At 45.9% G+C, this 24,384-nt stretch overlaps 1 protein-coding gene across 3 annotated transcripts in view; it reads right to left on the bottom strand.

Annotated features, from left to right (window-relative positions):
- The window catches only part of RFX4 (regulatory factor X4), a 167,457-nt gene that overhangs the window by 96,503 nt on the left and 46,570 nt on the right, over positions 1-24,384 (bottom strand). For all 3 annotated transcript variants that reach the window (XM_045465598.1, XM_045465597.1, XM_045465599.1), the window contains 2 exons: positions 22,676-22,736; positions 9,090-9,213 (listed from right to left, as the gene is read on the bottom strand). In XM_045465598.1, the coding sequence (XP_045321554.1) occupies positions 9,090-9,213; positions 22,676-22,736 (185 nt within the window). The remainder of the gene's footprint in view (positions 1-9,089; positions 9,214-22,675; positions 22,737-24,384) is intronic.

The following is a 24,384-nucleotide window of genomic DNA, read 5'->3' as shown; positions in this document are numbered from 1 at the left end:
GCAGTGAGGAAGGAGCCAAGCATTCAAGGAGGAGCCACCCACAGCCCAAACTGCCAATTACCTCAAGTCCTCACGAGGAAAAGGCAGCATATAAATACATTCAATTCATACATCTGTCGCCCCAGCTTCCCCTTCTCTGGTCTCCCTGCTGCTTCCTGGTCTCCCTGCCCCGCAGCGGGCGTCCCGTGTTCTCCCACCCCTTAGATCCAGCCCCGCCACTCCACGTGTGACCTGGGGAAAACCACTCAATTCCTCTCAATTCCCTAACCAAAAAAATGATGGGGTCTCACCAACCAATCTCCAAGTCCCTGAAATAGATTAAACTCCTTTATATTGATATGTCAGTAATCGATATATATTAATGACTCATCCCGCTCTGTTCTAATTGCATTTTTACAGACTTAATCAAAGGAACGGAGGGTTCCGGAAATCAACAAAGCCTTCAGGGGACACACAGTTTTGAGGCTAAATGGCCTCTCCACATATTCAAATGGCACTATCTCCTAGCTGTCTAGTGCCCATCCACGAGAGCCTCTTGCTGACGAGCTGACTATAAGTCACGTTACCTGCCCACTGTCTTTAAGTGATCACTCTGCACCACCTGTGTCCTTCTCCTGGGCTCCTAACCTGACAGTATTCCATACATGTTTTCAGGATCCTGGGTTCCATTTCATCGTTGTGACACTTATAAAAGGACACACAGGGACAATGTGGGGGAAATGGGTCAAAAGGTCCAAACTTCCAGTTGTGAGATAAAAAAATGTCCTGAGGACATCATCTGTCAACATGGTGACCATAGTTCATACTGTGCTGTACATTTGAAAGCTGCTGAGAGGGGCGCCTGGGAGGCTCAGTCGGTTGAGCTTCCAACTTTGGCTCAGGTATGATCTCACGGTCTGTGAGTTCGAGCCCCGCGTTGGGCTCTGTGCTGACAGCTCAGAGCCTGGAGCCTGCTTCTGATTCTGTGTCTCCCTCTCTCTCTGACCCTCCCCCGTTCACGCTCTGTCTCTCTCTGTCTCAAAAATAAATAAACATTTAAAAAAAAAAGAAAGAAAGAAAGCTGCTGAGAGAGTAGATCTTAAAAGTTCTCATCACAAGAAAGAAAAAATTATAACTCTGGGTAGTGACAGATGTTCACTGAACTTATCTGGTGATTGTTGCACATTATACACACAAATCAAACCATTATGCCATACACCTAGAACTAATGCAATGTTATATGTTAATTATAGCTCAATGTTTAAAAAAAATGAATACACGTATTTCTAAAATGCTCATATGTGGATAAAATGGTTCATTGTTTACCCCTTTCTCCTTGCTAACCAAACTCTAATTTTTTATTCCAGGAGGCAATGGTCTACATTTTCCTGCTTCCCTGACAACCAAGGGCAGCCAGTGAGATGTAGGGGAGATCACTGGGCAGGGCTCTGGGAAGGCTCTTGAAGATAGCCGATTTGGCTGGAGTTTTGACCTGTCTCTTCTTACCCCCTTTTCTCCCTTCTGGCCTGGAATATAAGCCTTTGTTGTCCAGCAGCCACTTTGGGCCATGAGGTGATACAGAAGTTGGAAGCCATCCGCTACAAATGGCAGGGCATAGAAAGAGGAGGAGCCCAGGTCCCCGATGCTCTTAAAGGGCTGTTATGCCGGTGTTGGGTTATCATCTTTTATATTTAATGTGAAGAAAAGGAAAACCACTCATTTATTTAAGTCACTGTTTGGGGATGGAGAGGGGCATTTTTCACCCACAGTCCCACAATACAATTCCTAACTGATCCACCTTCTGATTTCCACCCAGAATTAACTTCCCAGAGAAGGTTCCAGTAGCCGTGGAGTCAGCCATGCCATCTTTGTCCAAAGGGAACAAAACGAGCATCCAGTTCACAGGGCTGGGTGAGGACTACACAAGACAGTGTGTGCAGAGGGCTTGGCACAGAATCGGCGTCACTGCCCTTCCCAGTTTCTAACTGAAAAGTATTTTCAACTAATGCAGTGAAGATCCCCGTATGTTTGTAGACTGACTTCCCCATTTGATAGATGGAGGGACTGAGGTTCAGAGAGGGAAAGGGACCTGTCCATGGTCACAGAGAGAGTAAGGGCAACGGATCCTCAAGTTGAGGACTCAAAACCTGGCATTATTGGAAACTCCTGGCCAATGCCCATGGTGGGGCCTCAGTAAAGGTCTGCTGAGGGAGACAAGTTTTTGCCTCACAACCTCTCTGCAATGCATGTGACAGGTAAGTGGAAAGCAATCTGCTTATAAGTCAGAGATGTGCTCTTGGCTCAGAAATCTGAGGCCCGGTTTTTCTTTCTGAAAAAGCTTAGCTTGCTGCTAAACATAGAGATGCTCCACCTTTGTGAAGGCAGAGCTTTTGCTTAGAGATCCCCCCAAAAACCAAGTGGAGATGCAGGAGAGAGAAGTATTTGGTGAAATCAAAACACCTTCCTCAGCTTCCGTGGATCCCACAAGGCTGCAGGTCGGGAGAGGGCAGTAGTGCAACCCTGGGGCTCTTCCCAGATTGACCTTATTCTCAGGCCACCAGTCACCCCCCACCCTTGAGGAGGCAGAAGTCTCCTCCCTTTGTCCCCCCAGTCATGGGTGTTCCAGCTCAGGGGCACATCTGCCATCTTGTTCTGTGGTTTCTCATGGGCACGTGTCCCTTCTGCAGCCCACTCCCCTCGAGGACAGACTATCTTCTTCACCCTACTTCCCATCTGCCAGCACAGAGCTGGGGCCACAAGGGATCGAGATAAATGGGTATCTAATAAGTGGGGGAACACAAGTGTCGAGGGGGAACCAGCATGGGAAATACTGGCTGCAGGGTTCACAGTGCCCAGAACACCTGGGTGGGGAAAGATTTGAGGGGGCATTTCTCAACTGTGATACCAGCACTCATGCCTCCGAGAGACAGGCCGAGATTTCAGTCCCAAATTCCATCATCTAACAGGTGCCAGGTGGTTGCTAATGACCGCACCAAGGTCAAAAGGCCCAGTATTTTGTTCTCCACATACACCTACCTCCAGCCCCCCCACCCACATACATACCCTACCCCCAAAATAACTTCCCCTGGGTAAACTCAGATAAGTTGAAGTGCATGCACTCTTAGAGCCAGACTTTCCAGGTTCACATCCATTTACTGTCTGTGTGGCCTTGGGCAAATTACCTTATCTCTCTGGGACTCGGTTCACCCATCTACAAAATGGGGATAACAAAAGTTCCTACCTCATAGAGTAGTTTGGAGGAGGCAGATATATGTAAAATGCTTAGAACAGTGCCAGGTCATAGAAAGCCCTAGGTGTTTGCTATTTTTATTAATTTTATAAAAAGCTCTCTAACATCTGTTAAAAAGAATGGTCTATTAATAAGCTTGGGGAATCTAGGGGTCCCTGGGTGGTTCAGGCAGTTAAGTGTCAGGTCATGATCTCGCAGTTCGTGAGTTCAAGCCCCACTCTGTGCTGACAGCTCAGAGCCTGGAGCCTGCTTCAGATTCTGTCTCCCTCTCTCTCTCTCAAAAATAAACAAACATTAAAAAAATAAGCTTGGACAATTTAGCTGGGTATGATGTCACGTGTAGGCCAATTCTGATCCCCATGATTTTGTTTCAATTTACAGTTCCACTCACTGTTCTCTAAAAATTTACTTTACTGCTTTTTACTAGAGAACTGGGGTTACCATTTTGGAAGTATTTTTTTTTTCTCAACCTGGCAAGCCTGTAAGCACCAGCAGCAGGAGAAAAAGGTCAGGGACGAGCAGGAGGTCAGACCACATGCCCCACTTTTCCTCTGCAGGTCCTCAGGCCACACGTGGTCAGGGCTGAGTTGCGAGTCTGGGAGGAGTTTCCAAGTGGATGTGAGGCTTCAGGTTTTGATTGGAGCCCTGGACCAGACTTCAATGTCTAACAGAGAGCCTAAATTATTGAAAAGAGGCTTGTTTTTATAATCAAGAATCAAACAGCAATTAAGCCTGCCATGAAGCCACCGGGGGTCAGGGAAGGAGGCTGGGCCGTAGCGTGAGCAAAATCACTTTCTGTGTGTACACTGCTGAGTTCGTCCCGTTCCACACACCGGTTACATCTGTGGGGGCTCATCTGGGCATCTCTAAGAATCGGGGTGTAAGAGCAGGTATGCAGTGAGCTGGTTAAAACCCTCCAACACTAGAACGGAGCCGGATGGGGGATCCTCAGCGGAGGAGCAAGAGCAGCCTGGGGGTGGGCCGTGGGAAGTCAGCTGGAGAGCACATCCCTTCAGCCATTGTGGATGGAGATCCACGGGGTTCCCCCCAACCCATGACTGGACTCATTCCTGCAGCCGGATGGATGGCCATTCCAGCAGAGGGCGCCGGCGGGAAGAGCCCTCAAAATGAGTCCCGCTGACTTTCCTTCTTTCACCCTCCTCTGATGCCCCTCTGCTCCAGACCTAGAGAAGCCAGAAGACAGAGGGAGGAAGGAAGCACCCACCCTGCCCCTCTTTGACAGAGCAAATTCTGAGCCCCAGGAAGGGAGAGGCTCTGCCTTGCATGTGAGATGGATGTTTTAAACTGGACCGAGTGGGACTTTTTCATAGCTGAAAATGAGTTAATCTTCTAACCAACACCAATACGATGGCTGAACATGGTTGGGATGCTGTGGGGTTTCCCTGTGATGTCATCGGAGGGCAGAGCAGGACAGCTGAGCAGAGGACTTTGAAGGTAGCCCTTCAAAGTAAGTGAAAATACAACCAGTTTCCATTGGTACCTGGACAAGTTCATCCGTGCCCAGCAAATGGGTAATGGGAAATTGATACAATGCCTGTTTCATATGGGCATCATACAGGCTAAACACATTCACGTGTATCAAATGATTTCAGCGTCCTTGGCAAACAGCAATAACACAAGTCATTCAATCTTCAATAAATATGAGGGTCTATTATGTGCCAGGCGCTATTCTGGGAGTTAGGGATGCATAGTGAACAAAAAAAAGGCCTCACAGAGCTTCCATTCTAGAGAAGGAGGCAAATAAAACACAAGCAACAGATATATATATATAATATATATATATATATATATACACACACACACACACACACACACACACATATATATGATTAACATATATATGTACATATATATTATGTCATATGAATATTATCTGTAATATACTGAGGTAGAATAACAGGCAATGATGCCATACAGATAATTATACATATAACATGTAATATATTAGTTATATCACATATGTAACAGTTCAGACAGTTATAAGTGCTATAAAGAAAAAGCATGGTAGGAAACAGAGGAAACAGGATGGAGTGAGGCCAGTTTTAGATAACGGTGGCTTCTTTCATTGGTAGAATGCCTTACGATGTTAAAAATGCTCTCCTAAGCAGCGTCTCATTTTATCCCTAGAGTCATTTGTGAGGGATTATTCCCGTCTAGAGGTAAGGAAATGGGAGCTCAGGAAAGTGAAGTGACTCCAAGCCGGGTGACCTTTCATTACCCTAGCCAACAGAAAGGCAGGCACAAGCCCAGTACAGCTTGAAGCTTCAGCATTCTCTGTGATGCCTCAATCAATTCTGGGACCCAAAGTCAATACGGGCTTACTGGAAGCCAGTGCTTATGGGGCTTGGCCGCAGTGCTGCAAAGAGGATCTCTTTCAGTTCTTCCCTGCAGCAAAACCATTGCTGCCGTCCACTCGCTTTATCAAGGACAGTATCCCCACCAGGCCACACGGGAGGGGGGGCGGAGAGCCTCACCGCTGATGCTGTTTCACCTCAGCCCATTTGCAAGCTGGGGAGGAGAGTGGGGGGTTGCCGGGATGGCGGGGGGCGGCGGCGTGGTGGAAGACTATCACCAAATTTTTCTCTAAAAATGAAGCTGAAATATTGAACCTTGCCTGCGCAGAGTTAAAAGTTCATAGATGAATAGCAGCAAGTTTGGATGGATCTGCTCAAAGGAAGGCTGCCCACAATTACACCCCAGGCTTCACAGAACAACCAGTCCCTTTCTCTCCAGGGAGATGGCAGCTGCAGCTGGGAGCCCTTAGGAAGGGCGAGCATGGCCGGGATTTCAGTTCAACAAGCTCAGTGTAGAAACCCTTAGCGGGCTCCTTCTGTCCTCTGTGGCTGGAAGGACAGCCCGAATTTCCAGTGCATTTGAAATCAACGGCAAGGTACCTGCAAAGCACTTTTGCATTTGTGCTTTTAATACCATTAGAGTATGTCATTGCTTTTGGACTGAGTTTGGATGTCTTTTTTTAATGACTATTTTGGAAGCAGCTGGCACTGTAATTCTTAGAGAGAAAAGTTATTATTTGGAAACAATATTTTGAAAGTAAGACCTGTGGACATAGATGTCAGTAGGACCAAGGATTAGAGAACAGAGGTGATCTGGTGGAGGTTGTCCCGAGGAGGAAGGGGGGCTGAGCAGTGGGAGGTGGCAGAAGGGGAAAGGGGGGGTGGCAGAGCAGAGGGGGCTGGGACTGGCTGTGGGGAACTGGCAGGGGGAGGCCCAGGGAGCCTCCAGTGTGGTATGGAGGTGGGAGAGCATTCTGGAATGGGGACGTCTGTTCCATTAGATGCTGTCTGGGATGTAAATCCCTCCTTCAAACTTCAGTCTACTGGGGTCACAAATGCTTTCTGCGGGCTGTCTTGTGCAAATCAAAGAGGACTCTGAGTTTCATCCTTGGCTCATGGTGGTTCAGAACAGGGCCGTCCAAGAATACTTTCTGTGATGATGGAAATGTTCTATGTGCACTGTCCAATATGACAGCCTCTAGTGACATGTGGCCAGTGAGCATCTGAAATATGGCTCATGTGACTGAGGAAGTGAATTTATAATTCTGTTTAAGTTGAACAACCACATGTGGCTCACAGCTACCGTCTTGAACAGCACAGGTAGAGAGAGGTGGTGTAGACAGAAGAAAGAGTCTCAGGTCAAGGTGGGTCTGAGAAAGCTAACACCCAGGGAGTGGAGAGGAGGGGCTGAGTTAAATTGATTTTACCTAGATCACAAAGTCAAGGAAACCCTGAGCTGACAACAGTGTTACAGAAGTGAGAAAAAGGAAAGAAAAGGTCCTTATTTGGGCAAAATGGAGTTTCTAGATATGGCGAGGATTTGTGTTTTTATGGTCTTTCCCCCACCCCAGAATCTGTGCACAAACAGCTCATGGGGAAATTCCTAACAACAACTGCAATGGCACGTGTAGGTGTCACTGTACCTGACCTATCAGATGACTGAGGGAATAGTACCTGAAGATTCATTTCCTGGTTTCTCCAAGGCTTTTGCATTACCAAGCCAAGCGACTTGCCTGCCCCGGACAGGGACACACATATACCACACATCATCCACTGACAGTCATCTCCCTTGAATCCTGAAGCATCCCCATGAGGAAGGGAGGGGTTGATTCCCAGTTCACAGCAGAGAGGGCTGAGGCTCAGAGAGGTTAAGTGATTAGTCCAGGAGAGTTAGATTCTTGATCTCTTGGTTCACCCCACCTGTCCCTCCATCTGAGGCCCTATCCTGGACTCTCCATTGTGGCCGCCATGAGGAAGTGTGGATGCGAGTGAATGTCCCAGGACCCCAGACATGTGACAAAGCTCCAGGATCCCATGGATTCCGGGTGTGCTCTTCCGTCTCCCACCTGCTGAGGAGCTCACCGACTCCGTCCCTAGACCGCGAGCCTCTCCACAAGCGGGACCCATACTGGATTCCCTTCTTGTTTTCCCCAGAACACAGTGCCGCCCACGCAGCCCACCTCAGCCAACACTGATGGACTGAAGACACAAACGGAAGAAACAGCAAAGGTGGTGTCTCCACTGACTTAAAAAAAATTATTATCACGTATGAAAAACAGGGTTAATGCATCACAAAAACATATGCCCTTCCCTAAGTCACCACGGAGCATCTTCCCATTTATTGAGAGGAGCCAATTCCCAGCCACTCAGTTTTAAACCCTCCAGGGGGGTGGGCTCAGACCTGACACTACTCTCTTTTCTCTTTTTCCTGCTGATGATTTTATCTGTTGGGAAAAGGGAATTCCCGAAACTTAAACAGTGACTTGTTTTTGCCGTTCAGTCCATGTTATGCCCGCACTCAGAAAACTGGTGAGGAACAGTAGTGCCAAATCAGCCTGCCTATCTTTTTGTTAGTGGACGCAGTAAAAAACTATACATAGGAAAAAGAAGCTAAGGAGAAACAGTTCGGATGTATTGTCTCAAATTAAATTGGGTATTTTGCAGGTGTAAAAATCCATATTTTTATCTATCAAATAGACAAATGATCAGTCTTTAAAAGTACTCTGGGGCACCTGGGTGGCTCACTTGGTTAAGCGTCCGACTTTGGCTTGGTCATGATCTCACGGTTTGTGAGTTCAAACCCCGCATCGGGCTCTGTGCTGACAGCTCAGAGCCTGGAGCCTCCTTCAGATTCTATGTCTCCCTCTCTCTGCCCCTCCCCTGCTCTCTCTCTCTCTCAAAAATAAACATTAAAAAAAAGAAAGAGTGCTCCAACAGCTTTCCTTGGCCTGTTAAATGTGAATGATCAGTGACAATGAGTTTTTGTGGACAGAGTCCTAAGTGTGGAAAATGTTTTTGTCATGAGACAGATAGCAGCCAAGCCTGCGGTAATATTGCAAATACGACCACTCCCAGCAGAGGATTCTCAGATCTCTAAGCTAATGATATAAGGCCATCTTCCAGCTTCTCCAAGGCTTTCACATTACAGACGCAAGCAGTTTGCTTGCCCCAGACTCACTGTCAGACATGGAACACACTTGGGAGTCTAATATTTGTCCCTCGGAAGGAAAGAAGTCACTTCCTGCAAATTGAGTACTGAGGAAAGTCCAGTTAGGTGTTCCCTTTTTACTCTATGACCTGTCTGAATCGTGTGGAAGTTTTCATACTTCGGTATTACTTTGTTTTGGTATTGGGCTTGGTATTACCTTGCTAATAAGCCTTTGAACTTTTTACAGCAAAGTATTATAGCAAAGTTACCAAAGTATTAAAGTTACCAAAGCAACTTTAAAAAAAAGCAATTAAGATGTTCAAAATGATTAAGAACAGTGCATAAATTACTGGGAAGAGGGGAAGGATAGGAATAAGCCTGGGGAGGCTGGACTCACCTTTCCAAAGCTGGCCGCGTTGACAGGCTGGGTGTCATTCTTCTCGCAGAAGTCCAGGTAATGCATGTAGAGGGCGCTGCGAGGGATGCAGACCCCCTCCGCGATCTCATAGTTCTCCTCCAGCCTGTGGAATGAATGCCCAATGAGCAAGCCTCAAGCAAGAAGGGCATGGTCTTTCTAGCTCTCCTCCAGAGGAGGACTGGAAGAGAAGTCTTCCTACAGATGGGGAAACTGAAGCCCAGGAGGACAAAGCCACATGGTCACGCGTGAAGTTGGTAAGTCGGCAGGATCGGACTTCTAGCCCCCGTGGCTGTGTGACCTCGGATCACTTTCAGCTCAAATTCCTAGTCCCTCTCTTCCATGCTGCCATTGGTCTGGCCACATTCTGGGTGGATCAGGTTCCCCCAAACTCCCAAAGTGATATACAGGATCCTGTAGGTGCCCCAGTAAGCCGAGCTTCCAACCACACACTCACTCGTGTAGCCATTTCTAACAGGTGTCCCAGTGTCGGAGCGTCTCTGCTAACAAGAGCAGTGCGGTGGGATAGCCGTGGGAAAACAAACGCCCAAGGAGAAACCAGACAGTGGGACAGCCAGTAATCCACTGACTGAAGGAAGGTTTTAGGATCACAGCGGGAGCCGAACCCTCTGGTTTCTTCAGGATCGCCTCTGCTGTGCTGGAATTACGATTCTATACCCATCACCTTCGTAATGACCCTAGTTTAAGGGTTTAGGGTAGGGACTTTCCATGGGGATTCAAACCCCAGTATTGTCACTTGCTGGCTTGGTGACCTTGAGCAAGTTATTTACCCTTAGGTAGGGTTTCCTTTTGGAGGTGCTGGCTGTGATCGCCTCATAAGCTGTTGTGACAGTCGAACGTGTGACATGTGCAGGCATGGTGCCTGGCACACGATAAACACTTAGTAGGTGTTGGACCTCACCATCATACACGTACCCTCTCCTTAAAACATCTTTGGGTGCCCATATGTCCTGAATGGGTGCTAGATCTTGGGATATAAAAATAAACTAGATACAGTTTATCCTATTTTCCCCTCTTTCACCTAAACACCAGAGTGTAGGCATCAAAAAGAATCCTGCCCCCTTTTTCATAGACACATTGAAAGGTTTAAGAACACTTCTTCCAGCAGAACGGCCAGGGCACATGACAACTTGGGGACGTCTCTTTGGGCCTGCTGCTTTCAGAGCCTGGGGCACACACTGTTCAATTAACTCACGAACAGAAGATATTTCTCTTTGGATCACAAACTGGATTTTTGGAAACGACCCAAAGTCATTTGGAACCAAGTTTGAGGAATAAAGTGACTGGAATAGCCTTTTCATCTCAAACATTTGTTGTGGGGTGGGGAGTGGGGGCAGAGACAAAAATAAGGCAAGATTCTAGAGCAGTGAAATAAATATCCTCAGATGGCTTCTAACTTCTCAGGGGCACTTGCCAAAGAAGTGGTCCAGTCCTGCCGTGACTGTGAAGCAGAATGAGGACACGGCCTCCTGAGGTGGCCACTTGAAAGGGCAGTGCTCACTGTGCTCATTCCAGCATGTGGTTGAAAGAAAATCAATTCAATCATTTCACATCCAAACCCTACCAATGAATATAACCCTAGACACGCCCAGATAAATGAAGAAGCCTGGTGCTGAGTGGTCTCATCACCTCACCTAGTCCCCCTTCTTCTGGGAAGGGGAGCACTGAGTAACTCCTGATCATTTTTAGAAGTGTTCCGGGAAACCGTTTATGCAATCCTTTCTGGGTGACCTAATTCCTTGAGGTTGGCATGGTGTCTGAGTCACTCCTGCATCCTTGAAGGCCAACATATTCCTTGGCACACAGCAGGTGCTCAATTAAGTGTCTGGTGGATGGATCGTTGCAGTTATATATTCATTCAACAAATACTTATTGATCTCCTACCACCTGCCAAGTGCTGGGGAGCACTTGGTGAGCAAGATAGTCCTTGTTTGCATGTAGGGAATAGATTAAATGGTGGGCAGATGGATAGAGATACAGGTAATCTTTAAAATTCAACAAATATTTATTGAGTTCCAGGCACTGCTCTCGACACTAAGGAAACAGCAGAGAGCAAAACAAAGGCCCTGGCCTGAAAGGGCTTACATTCTAGTATACATGTCCCTGACATCGGAAATTAGAACAAACACTAGATGTGGCTCCCCGTGGGAAAATGCTTTCACATAGAGATGAGATTTCTTGGGACTGTCCTAAGCTTCAGGTCTGGTATGAATGGGAATCAGCCTTCTAGCTTAGCCTGGACCCCTAACTGCCATTCACAGCACTGTTTCTCTGTAAAAGTGAGTTCAGAGGTCCACATGACCAGTTTACATACAAACTGGTATGGACCATCCAAATACGGCAGCTTTCACAAACTGGGGTCTCACAGACATGCTTTGCTTGGCCTCAATATTGTTGGCCTGGCTTTTAAAATTCAGGACATTTCCCCTAAGAATCTGGCTTCTTGTGAAAAGGCTGAGATCTGGCAATGCTGGGCCCATATTCCCACATGACAATAATTGGCCAGAGGTAGGTGTGCCCTCGAGTTGGCCAGAGTCCTCACTCCTCCCTACTTTTCTGACACCAATCTATTTTCTGTTCCTTGTCTGGCTCCTGTAGCCTCTTGTGTTGACATAAGGCATGAGACCTATGCCCTGGTTCACTTTGCAGTCTATCTGGGAAGAATAATGCATCAAAATATGAAAAATTAACTACTATAAGAGCAGTCAAAGGTGGGAGAACAGAGAGATTCCTGTGTAGATGAGAAGAGGTAATTAAGGTTTCATGGGTGAACTGGGATTTGAATTTTGTGACAGCTAGCATCAGTTGCCCTTTTCCCAGGTGCCAGGCACTGGGTATCTGGTATCTCTTTCCATCCTCACAATAACCATATAAGGTAGGTTTTATACCCATGTGTCCAATGAGAAAACTGGATACATGGGTATAAAGCCTACCTTATGTGGTAGGTTTATATGGCTCAGAGAGTGGAACTCATGTGCCCATGGTCGCGCAGGCAGTAAGTGGGAGAGTCTTCCTCTAACCCACTACAGTGTCCTGCTGTGGTAGATGGAGGGGATTCTAGGCAAAGGAGAACAGCAAGGGTGAGAGACAATGTGCTTTGGATGATGGAGACAATGGTCTGAGTGCAGAAAGGGCTTGCAAAGGAGCCTTTAAAAAAAACAAAGGGGGAGGGGGTATGGAGAATCTTCCAATGCCCCCAAGAGAATATGGCCTGGAATAGAAGTTTGGCAACCCTTGGAGTTCAAGAATTACTGCAGAAATGTCATTTATGGGAGGCGATGGAGCAGTACTTAGTGAACTGAAAAAATAAAGACTCAGAGGCAGGAAGACCAGAGTGTTTCTGGGATGCTGTAGAAATAATAATAATGTCATCAATAACAACAGTCACTAATATGAATTTAAAGCTTACTATGTTCTATTAGCCAACAACAGATTGATTGTAAACGAATATAACAATAAAAACAAAAAACATCCAAGTTTCCTCGGTTTCATCTTAGACTACTGAGAGTCCCATTAAGCAATTTCCTCTCAGGGGCACCTGGGTGGCTCAGTCGGTTAAGCATCCGACTCCTGACTTCCGCTCAGGTCATGATCTCACAGTTCGTGGGTTCAAGCCCCACACTGGGCTCCACGCTGACAGTGTGGAGCCTGCTTGGGATTCTCTGTCTTCCTTTCTCCGCCCCTCCCTGCTCCAATAAATGAATAAATAAACTTTAAAAAAAAAAAAGCAATTTCTTTTCAAAGCTTTGATTTCAACTCTGTAGACTATGGTAGAACATTTTCCAGTCTAACACATACACACACACACCTTGGATGGCTGCAACTTTGTGCAGGACAAGCTGTGGGGAGGAGAAAGTATCCCTTTTTGCTTATCCTTGCTAATCATTTCCTAAAATTAACTTTGGCCAGAAAAATCCATAGGTACATTCAATATACATGCATTTCAAGCCATTCAGAGTTCATCTTACAAAAGGCATATGACCCTTTAAAATGATAGAGGGCCATTTTTCTTTTTTTTTTTTTTTTTGAGTTTATTTCTGTATTTTGAGAGACAGAGACAGAGAGTGGGGGAAGGGCAGAGAGAGAGGGAGAGAGAGAATCCCAAGCAGGCTCCTCACTGTCAGCATGGGGCTTGAACCCATGAACCATGAGACCACGACCTGCACCGAAACCAAGAGTGGGACACTTAACCGACTGAGCCACTCAGGCACCCACCCCTAGGGGCCCAGTTAAGTTTTCTTAGGCATGGTTGCAGCATGATCAGATTCACTCTTTGGCAGGTCATCCTGGCACCTCTACTGTAGGAGGACAAGGCTGACTAGTGAGGCCTGGCACATGGCGACTAACTCGTATCTGTTGAACAAATGAATGAACAAACGAGACCAGTTAGGGGCTACTACAAGACTTCAGGCAAAAAGTGATGGGGTGTAAATTGGAGGGGTGGCCGTGGGGGCAGGGATAACACTTAGTGCGTGTGGTTCTAATGCTGCCAGATGTGAGATGGATGGCACCAACCAAGGCAAACTCTCAGGTTCCTCACTGGACTGAAGGATGACCGGAGGCGCCATTCCTCATGGTTCAGAACTGCAAGGGAGTAATGGAGGGCGGTGATAATGTGGTGTCAGAGAGCACAGTCTCCCGGGTGGGTTCCTGGCTCCCCCTTACCATTAGCTATTTTGCTTAAGCCCCCCACCCCCTGTGCCTGAGTTTATACTTGATATTCTTGTGGCTTGCTCGCTCACTAAGTACGGCCAAGGGATCAGCATTAAAATAGAAGACCAGGGTTAAAATACATCCCATTAAATGAACCCATAGCAGCAACAAACTATCTGAATCCAGAGGAGTGTAAGTCACAGTTCACACAGGCTGAATTAATTAAGCAGTTACCTGCCAAAGGCCAGAGCCTTCTAAATAACTACAATGCTACCCACATTTTGTTCCTCTTCCCAGAGCTTCTTCGCCTCAAGGTATCTAGGTGGTTTATGACTATGAAGCATTTTAATAAGCTCTACAAATGAATAGATGTAACTGGCATTAAGGGCAACTTTGATGCTTGATGAGTTTCCACAGAAAGAGCGTCATGATACCTTTCCCCAAACCTCCTTACAAAATCCAGAGGGTCCGTGCGTGTACTGGAGTTGCTAATTGGAATGTCTGCTTCGCTGACCAAGGCATGGCAGAAAGAAAGGCAGTTAATTATTTCTCTTCATATCTGATGAAATTTCCCCTTCTCCTCACTTGTAGAGGACATCATTAGTCTGACATGGTGAACAATACTCCATTATACCTGGATATTTTTAATGATCACCAAAAAATTCCCCACTTCTTCCACTTTTCTGATCTTCTATTTAATAACTTGATCATATTTGAATTGAACCTATCCTATTATGGGGAGATAATGAACTCAGTCTACTAGCCAACAGGAGTCATTATCTGCGGTATACATTTTGAAAAAGATCTCCTCATGAGGCTTTGGCCGCAGCAACCCAGGGCAGGGGAGGAAGCTCCGTATCAGCACTTGACAATGAAGACCAAATGTTTCAGCACCCAGCATAATTGTTCCTGCTGCTCTCCTTTGAAACCTGTTCTCTTCTCTGTACGTGTGAGATTTCAGTTCAGAGTCTCCACTACCCGGGTCTTTGCGGACATGTCTACAACAGAAACTTTCTCTTCTATTTTACCAGAAGATCAGACAGCAGGACTTTTAAAAGCCTTGCAGGACATAGTAATTTATTACTCAGGTTGACCCAGAGACTGAAAAATACGTGAAAACAAACTTGCTAAGCAGAGGCCAGACAGTAATCTAAACCCATCAGTTACTCCCCTCTGCCTCTGTGGAGAAGTTCTAATTCCCTCCTTTGGCATGTAAGGCCCCCACCATATGACCCCTGACTACTTCTCCAGGCTTCTCTCAACCCACTGCTCTGCACATACACTTCTCCCCAGCCAAAGGACTGTTGATCTTGCACATGCTCCCCGCCCCATATGTTCCAGGGCATTCCACCACGATAGGTGAGCCCCTCTAGGCTCAGCTCAAATTTCTCTCCCTGACACTATGTTTAATTCCCACCCAGCCCCATCTGCTCATGGCCTCTTAGTTCGTTCCTCATCCTTGCCAGATTCATGGATTCATTCACCCGATAACATGCAGAGTGTTGCAATGGGCACCCGCCAGGCACGGAGTTGCATCTGTGGAGGAGAAAGTCTTGACAGGAAGCACAGCCTCTGCCCCCAAAGCTCTCATCACTTCCTGGGAGTTTCCACAGCCCTTCATATCTGTCTGCGGCTCCAACTGCCCTCACTGAGAAGCAGCACAGGGTTCAGAGGCAGGGGACGCTGAGGTTAAATCCTGCCCACACCACTTGCAAGGCACCACAGGCTCGGGTGTGTTGCTTGAACCCTCAGATCCTTGCCTCTTTCATCAGTAACATGATGCAAAGGATACTAATACCCATCTCCCAAGGCCGCTGAGGGGATCAACAAGAATCCACGCACAACCCACAGCCCTCTAGGTAGCAGAGGGGGACGCTGGATAAGGGGCACCCGTCAGTATTATTCTAGGTTACTGTGGAATATTCTGGTAACACTTTACATCTTAGACTGAGAGTCCTTTGAAGGCAGGGACCAAACAGCATCCCTATTTATGTTAGCACAGTTCCTACTACTATGCCCTGAACACAGTCAGTCAACCCTGCAGAAGGAAGAGAGAAGGAGGTGGGAAGGAAGGAAAGCGGATTTTTGCACAGATGTTTGCACAGATCAGAAAAGCACTTTTTTTTTAACCTTAAGACCTGGGTGATTAAGGAAAAACCCCCAATTAATATGAACATATTTGCTTTATATTTTCTGTGCCAGGGATATTCACATTTGCCATCACTACTCACACAAGATGGGTAACATCATCTCCATGACATGGAAGAAGAAAGGGAGGGCCAGGCAAAGTGACTGCCCAAAGCCACTCTCCTGGGAAAAGCCAGGTTTGGAGTATGAACTCAGGTACGAGGCTCCTAAAGCTCTCACTGTGTGCTATGGACTGACATTCCTTTGGTCAGTGAGCCGGCACACATTTACTGAGCACCTACTGTGTGCCAGGCACTGTAGAATACAGCAGTGAGCAACAACACGCAATCCCTGCCATTGCCTTTAGGAAGCTGACAATTGATCAGAAGAAAATGGGAACCAAGGAGAGGACTTCACTGGACAAGAAACACGAACAAAATGGTGGGCATTGGCTCTGGCTAGGTCTGAGGCTGAATCTATAAAAAGCCAAAACAAGCAACGAAACAAAACCGATCCATTTTTCTTTAAACAGCACTTAAGCCTACGACTCGCTGCCAGGTAGACAAACCAACCAGAAACACGTGTTCAGATGGATCTGGTATTTCTCCCAGGGCCTCGGCTGGCTCTCCCTCCCCTTTGAGGGCCTTCTTGGGAATCAGGCAATCCCCCCCTCGCGTGGAGTGAGACTTGTGACCCTCTGTTGTGTTCAGTTGCCTGCCTTGGTTTCTTCTTCTTTAAATAGGGGTAACAGTCCTGCCAACTCGACAGGGTTTTCATGAGCAGCAGAAGAGCTTGGCTGGTGAAGTCTCCAGCCAGGCACAAGCCTGGTTTGCCACTGGCATCTGCTTAACCTGTAGGTTTGGCTGATGCAGAGTGATGGGCTGAATCGGGGATTTAGTGCTGCCACTGGGATGATGGAATCAGACCAGAACCTGGAGTCCTCTAATCCATATCCTGTGTTTGGCCCACGAGATACTGGGTTGGTATTCCAGAAAGGCCTGGAATTAGCCAGGTTCAAGAATCCCTATGCTTAGTGTTTGGTTAAAGTCGCCCCCCCCCCCCCCTGCTTTTTTTTTTGACAAAAACTAGGCACTATATAATAGCACAGTGTCACAAGTTCAACTGTTGCCAATGCTTCTTTCTGTCAGGGCTGGGCCAGGGGTAGGCAGCCCAGAGCTCTGGTGGCCACCAATGACAGCCGAGGTGATTTGGGTACCATTCTTTATCATAAACCATCCCCCTCAACATTCTCTTTCCATCTTTTCCCCGTCTCTACTCAGTTCTACTTCACCATTACAAACAAGGCAGCAAAGAACATCTTCATAAGCCCCTCTTGCACACCTGTGGGAGTGTTCTCCATATTGGTGTCAAGAAGTTCTGGGTGTTCACAGTGAAATGTTAGTGGGACTACAAAATTGCCCACTCAAGCGGCTTTACCATTAGACCTTAGAATTACACCTTAACCACAGCACAAGATACTTAAAAAAAAAAAAAAAAAAAAAAAAAAGGATCATAGCTCCACACCCTAGCATCTCCTTGTCTGAGACATGCCCTTCACACTGTCCTGCTTAGTTACCTTTCTGCCTCTGCAGTAGAGGGTTTGTAGCAGGGCATTGGTCACACCTACAGGCATTATCGGACATCTCCGGCTGTTTTCAGTGCTAAAAATGTTCAGCCTCCCTTTCTGGAACAAGATGGCCTAACTAATATTATGGAAGCGAATAATGTTCTGTCACTGTTGAATAAAGGATCAAGTCAGAGATGGGTACCGAACATCGGGTACTGGTTACTCTGTGACTCTGGTCTAGGAGCTGTGACCTGGTCCGAAAGTTCAACAAACTTCTTTGGAACAGTACCCAGTCCAGCTTTCTACCTGCGGCCTCCAAGAACATTTTAAAGAGAAATGTGAAATTTCTTTTGTTTTATATTAATTTGAAGGATTGAAAGGCCATCAATCACCCAAGACCTCCTTTTAATTTTTTTTTTGAAAGAAAGAAAAAAAACACCCCCCCAAGAAAGATATGATTTGGTCTTCTACCCTCTTCCTTTGGGGAAGGGCCTCCCCCTGCACCCCATAAACTGCTGAAAGGGGAGATGCCTCTGCCCTGACTGGCGCACAGGGAGCCAGAAGTGACACAGGCGACAAGGGAGGTGTGTGAGAGGGTAGGGCTCTGGAGGGGGACATGGGCTGGCAGCAAGCAGGCCAGGATGGTGGAACAGGCCGCTTACCATTCCAAAATCCTCTGCGTGAATAGAGGTTATTGTGTGGCCAGGATTCCAGCAGCGCTCCCCGTCCCCAGCGGCTTGGGCTTTACTAACCCTCGTGACCGAGGATGCTGGAAAGTGTTTGGCAGAAGGCATTTGACAATATTTGCCTGTTTTCTGCTGGGAACTGCCTCCAGATCACGTGGCCCCAATTATTTTAGGCTGCTTGGGCACTGTATTGTTTGTTCTTGGAGTGGAGATGGTCTCCGGGGAGATGGGGAGGGTGCTCGTGGTGAGGAGGGAGCAGGTGGAGGAGCAAATAGCCCCTAACCCAATTCCCAAAACAAACCAAGTGTCCCAGGAGAGCTCGGCATTGTCGGGAGACCAATGTCCTTTCCTGGGCCTACATACCTCGGTCCTGAGGGCCTGCACGCTGCCGTTGCAGAGAGCGGACAGCACGAAGGATGCATACGTCTCAGAGAATGAGATGCCATGGTGTGGAGCTAGGTTCCTTTTTTTTTTAAGTATCTTATACTGTGGGTGAAGATACAAAATGGCAAAGCCATTTGAGGGGGCAAATATTAGTCCCATTAATATTTTCCGGGTACCCAGCTCTCCTTCTCGACGCCAACACAGAGAACACTCCAACAGGTGTGCAAGGGGACATATGAAGATGCTCTCTGCGGCCCTGTCTGTAAGGGCGGAGATGAGATTTGGACACGACGTAAACGGCCAGCAGGAGGAAAGTGGTGAAATCGATCTGCCATTGTCATATGTGGAATCGTGCACAGCAGCTAAAATTTTGCGTCTGTGCTCTATGGACTAACATGGGTATGGCTTCGGGACATTCCAGTGAGGAAAGGGCAAGTTGTGGGTCAACGCAGTGCAGCAGGTTGTAGGACAGCATCCTTAGTGTGATATGTCTGCATTACTCTTGGAAAGGAGAAAATCCAAAATTAAAAAATCCACAAGTCAGAAACTTCTGTTGACACACATGCTTGTAAAAGCATAGGCAAGACACTGTAGACACACACACACACACACACACACACACACACACACACACACTTCCCACTGGCCAGAGGGTCGCTCTGGATGAGCCCCGAACAACAACAAAGAACGGACGATAGCCTTATCTAGGATGTTTCAGTTTTCAAGTGAGGAAACCTATCACTTGTATTAATAAAATAAAATAAAAACAAAGTAAGGGCTTATTGAATGTATTCATATCTTGCCTTTTTCTAAAAAGCTAACAAAGGAAAAAGAAGACATTCAAACAAAAGAGATGGAAAAGTGCATAAACATCTGAACTCACTGGCGACCACAGCACAAGGGGAACATGGTGTAACTGACCTCAATTTCCCTTGCAAAATGGTTGGGGGGGGGCGTGGGGGGCTATGTTCCTTTTGAGAGACAAAGTATTTACACTGAAACTACGTTCTAAAAACTTTACTCGTGTGGAAGTTTATATAGGAGGTCACACGTCCTCCACCATGAATTTAAGCGTGACTGTTTTACTTAAGAGAAATGTCCTCCTTCTTCTTCCCTGCTGTTTACAGACCCTCTCCCCTGCCTCCCTCTCCCACCTCATCGGTATCCTTCTCCTCTCACTCACTGTGCCCCACACTGGCCACCTTCTGTAGTTCCTCCAACAAGCTCAGCCTGCCTCCCACCCTGGAGGGAGCGGCGGATGCTGTGGGATGTGCCCAAGTTACCCCTGAGGACCGAGGTGTCCTTCTCCTCTGCTGGGGGGCTGCTTGCTGAGGCTGAATCCTTCCTGAGGAGTTGTCCTCAGCAGAATGTGAAGGGAACTGCCTTGCCCAAAGCTTCACCCCCCTTCAGGGGGTAGCCGATATTCCATGATGGGCAAGGTGGGGGATAAAGGCCTGGACCCAATGCCTGGACTCTGGTCTCTCTGAAGGGCCAGCCCAGCCTCAGAACTCCCCACAGGATTGCTGAGGACTCTACTGCAGCCTCCTGTCAGCCTGACACCCCCTCTGCCTCTCCCAGTGTCCTTCACACCCCCATGTGTCAATATTGGATGCATGCCCGAATAAACCACCTGCACACCCATCTCTGCTCAGTCTGCCTCTGGGAAAGCCCAACCTACACTAGTACAGCCTTTTAAGAAACTGTTCCCTGTGCCTAGAATGTTTCCTGCCCCTGATTTTCACATTGTCATGTTGTGGACTTCTTGTCATACAAATGTGTACTTAAATGTCACCTCCTGCAGGAAGCTTTCCCACACCACTCAACCTAAAAAACCCTCTCAGACACTACCCTGTCAGCCAGTTCTAACTCTAGGCACAGCACTTGTCAGTATCTAATGCATTCCTTGTTTATTTATTTATCATTAATATGACACTTTTATGTCACAAAACTTTCCCCCTCATCATTCCTGGTCTATATTACTCACCGTTGCACTCTCAGAGCCTAGAACAGGGTGTAGCAATAGTAGGTGCACAGCCAACATTTCTTCAATTAGTGACTGAAAGTCTATCTCATACATATAAAGGGAATTGGAGGACCATCTGATGTTCTTTGAACAACTTGATGTCTTTTGATAATAATAAAACAAAAATTTATAAATTCTTGAATCTGATTTGGTCTTGAAAGCAAATTTATTTAAAAAAAAATCCCCTGCCTGACTTTGTGAATTGGAAAATGAAATGTCTTTTGGAATGATCTCTGTGACGCTTTATGTAGAAAAGGACATTCTGTACAGACTTAGGTACAGTAGGGGTGAACTGACTGCATACATCAGGAAGGAGGGAAGGCCTGCTCCAGGATGCCCTGGGGGACTCAGAAGGGAGGGTGTGCTGAGTGCTGGCTCTACGTCAGATGCTTCAAGCGCTTTCTTTGTACTGACTCAGTTTCCTCTTGACGACTACCCCTAGGAGTTTGATACCACTGCTATTCCCATTTTACAGGCGAGGAGACTGAGGCACAGAGAGGTTAAGGACTGCACCCAAGGCTACCCAGCTGGGAGTTAATTTCTGGCAGTCTGATTTAAGACGCTGCACTGTCCGCAGACTCACTGTTGCCAGGCAGATATCAGAGAATCACAGAAAATTAGGAATGAACAAGGTGATTTTCTTCTACTCACTCTCAAATTTTTTATTCTGAAATGTGCAACGTGCTCAGGTTTTTAAAGTCAGTGTGTCTGCCAATTCCTTGCATTTCTAGAAATTCTCATGCCCAAAGTCCTTTATATTGATACCTCATTAGATGTCCTGGCATTATGGGAATTTGTGTGGCCATGATTTGGGGGAGGAAGGGTGCAGGCACAGGTTTGACCAGGGAAATAGAGTAGAATTTTAAAGAAAACGAAAAGCAGCAAATGCAATGAGAAAAAGAAGACAGGGAAAAAATGATGGAAACAAGCCAAAGTCTGGAAATCAAGCTCTTGAAAATAACCTTTGCTGTCCTTGCAGCCAAGCAAGCTGACTGTGGAGACTCTTGTTAGAAAAGATTGAGTTACGCTCCTGAATGCTTTCTCCCGATGCAGTCTTCCTCTCACCTGTGCATGGATTAGTCAGGAGAATATAATGTGATTTGCTCCTTAAAGCCCATCTGCTCTCTTTTCTCATTTGTCCTCTCTTCTCCACCCCATCCTTTCTTCCAAAGCAGGGGCTTTGCAGTTAAAGAGACCCAGCCTGTGCCCCTTCGTGGCCCTGTGTATATTCAGGCAAATGATTTAACTGTCTAAGCTTTATTTTCCTCATCTGTGAAATGGGCATAAATGATACCAACTTCAGAGAACTGTGAGAATTCAGGGCACCTACAGGAAGTGCCTGGCATGGAGGAGGCTGGCACATAATAGCTCTTAGTGCCTATACCTCCCCACTTCTCCTTCCTCCCTCCCCTTCCTTCCTTAATCCCCTCAGATTAGCTGGGCTGTGCTGCCAGGGGAATCATAGCCCTAACTGACATGGAGTTTTGAGGAATAAATCTCAGGTGTAGACAGCTCTTGTGCTCAAAGCTACAAAACAACTTCTAAGTAAAGCTCTTAGAGGAGAATGTACCTATAAACCTCAAACATGAAAGCAACCACTTACAACATCATCCATCAAATATTTCACCAAGTCCAGGAATTCCAAATAATAAAGTAAAGCCACTAAAGGAGAGAATGCTTGTTAATATTACTAATGTTAAAATAATTGTAGTATAGTTGCAATTAAGGATTAATTCATTAAGGGATCATTGATAGGGGTGAACAGACCACCATTTCTATAATTTGTTGCATCCTTATTAACTATAACAATGGATTCCATTAAATCAGTTAACAACACCCACATGGCAGCCAGTCCTTGCCAGGGTCTTGGTGATGGAAAACAAAATCTACACCCAAATAAAATAAATACGAAAATCCCAATCTCCAGGCTGGACCTAAGTTGAGTAGTTTACACAGAGCTGCAAATTAAATTGACTGCATGTTAGGCTCCTGGATGTCAAGTTCTCATGCTGATGTCAAACTTTTCGGGAATACCCTATTGTATCAGCAGGAAGCTGAAGTTACACGAGCACCGCATCAAGAGAGAACTTGCTGAAAATGAACTTACCATTGCAGAGTAGCAGGAGTGGAGTGGGGCTTGGATGCTCTATTGTTTTCTTTTTCCTCATCTGTTAAAGGAAAGAAAAAGGAGCTACCTTCAGTAGGAAAAGTAAAAGGCTTCTCAGCTCTCCCAAAGTTCTCTCAAATATTGATGATTTGAAAGCAACCGTACTTTGGCTTTTCCGACATGTTAGACTTCTTCTCGAGTGAGAAAAAAAGGGGAAACTGACTTACACAGAAAACTCTTTTACATCACTTTGCATTTTGATCTGATGTAACTAACCCGTGAAGAGTTGAGGAACTGTCTCTCTTTATCACTGAGCAGCATGACTGCGTTCACCCGACTTGCTATTTTCCCACCTGCAGCTGGACACCTGACTCTAGATTCTGACCTAAGAACTTCTAGACCTCACTGACCGTTTGCTCCTGGTAACGCCCATGGAATAGACAGCAGTGTCAGGTAAGGGAAGAAGAGTGTAAGGGTTCGGGAGAATTAGGATAGCAGTACAACAGAGCAGAGATTGGCAATTCTTTTTCTGTAAGGGGCCAGAGAGCAAATATTTTAGGGACTGGGGGCCAAGAGGCAAAATCAAAACTATTATATAGTATTTATATAACAAAAGAAAAAACAAATGTCCACAAAACTTTAATTGACAATATTCAAAATGTAATAATAGTAATTGAGTACAGTTTTTGTGACATAGGTCTATTAATAAGGATAATGGAACTGTTTGGGGAGAAGAGGCAACATTTTTCTTAACTGGAATTCAAAGTTCACATCTCTACCATTGAACAGATTATAAATATTCACCTGTAAAAACCATTCTTAATTTATAGCCCTATGAAAACAGGCACCAGGCAAGATTTGGACTGTGAGGTCCTGGTTTGCTGATTGCTACAACACAGCAATCTGAACAACAGATCAATCTTTGTGTCTATGAAGAACTACTCACAATTTCATCATGGATTAACTGAGAAATACATAGTAATTAGCCTCAACCAATTCCTAATAAAGATTATTAATAGAAACAGTCAACATAAAATTTCTTGATCCACAAAATTTGACCCAAGAAGACCGGTATGAGTAACAATCTCAAGAGAAAATTAATAACATCAAAACCTACAAATATAATCAACAAAATTTACTAAGAACATGTAAAATGGTCAAAGAAATAAGTCTGTGGTGTAAAACTTATATGGAAAAGAATCTGTATATCCACAAAAAATATTTTAAGTAAAACAAAAATGAAAGTGGAAGAAAAATGAAATATGGTATAGGGAAAAACATTAAAAAAAAATAAATTAGCTTAGGGGCACATGGTTGGCTCAGTTGGTTGACCATCTGACTCTTGATTTCAGCTCAGGTCATGATCTCACGGGTTGTGGGTTCGAGCCCTGCATCAGGCTCTGCACTGACAGTGTGGAGCCTGCTTCATGTTCTCTATCTCCCTCTCTTTTGCCCCTCCCCCTCTCATGCTCTCCCACTCTCTCAAAATAAATATTAAAATAAATAAATAAATTAGCTTAATAAAGTGGAGTTCAGAAAACATTTTCTTGATGGAAATGTATAAAGACTGGTATAATTCTAATTAAAATGTGTATTCATAAACACCATAAGACACTGCTGTTGCTTATACAACAAGTGTACATATTTAGCTTCTTCCTTACTAAACAGAACTGCAATTTAGAGGGGACCATGTGTCCAGGGAGGGTGAT

Source organism: Leopardus geoffroyi, chromosome B4 (genome assembly GCF_018350155.1).
Source record: "Leopardus geoffroyi isolate Oge1 chromosome B4, O.geoffroyi_Oge1_pat1.0, whole genome shotgun sequence".
In the NCBI taxonomy this organism is placed as follows: Eukaryota; Metazoa; Chordata; class Mammalia; order Carnivora; family Felidae; genus Leopardus; species Leopardus geoffroyi.
The sequence above is the reverse complement of the archived record's forward strand: the minus strand, read 5'-3'. Positions and strand labels throughout refer to the sequence as shown.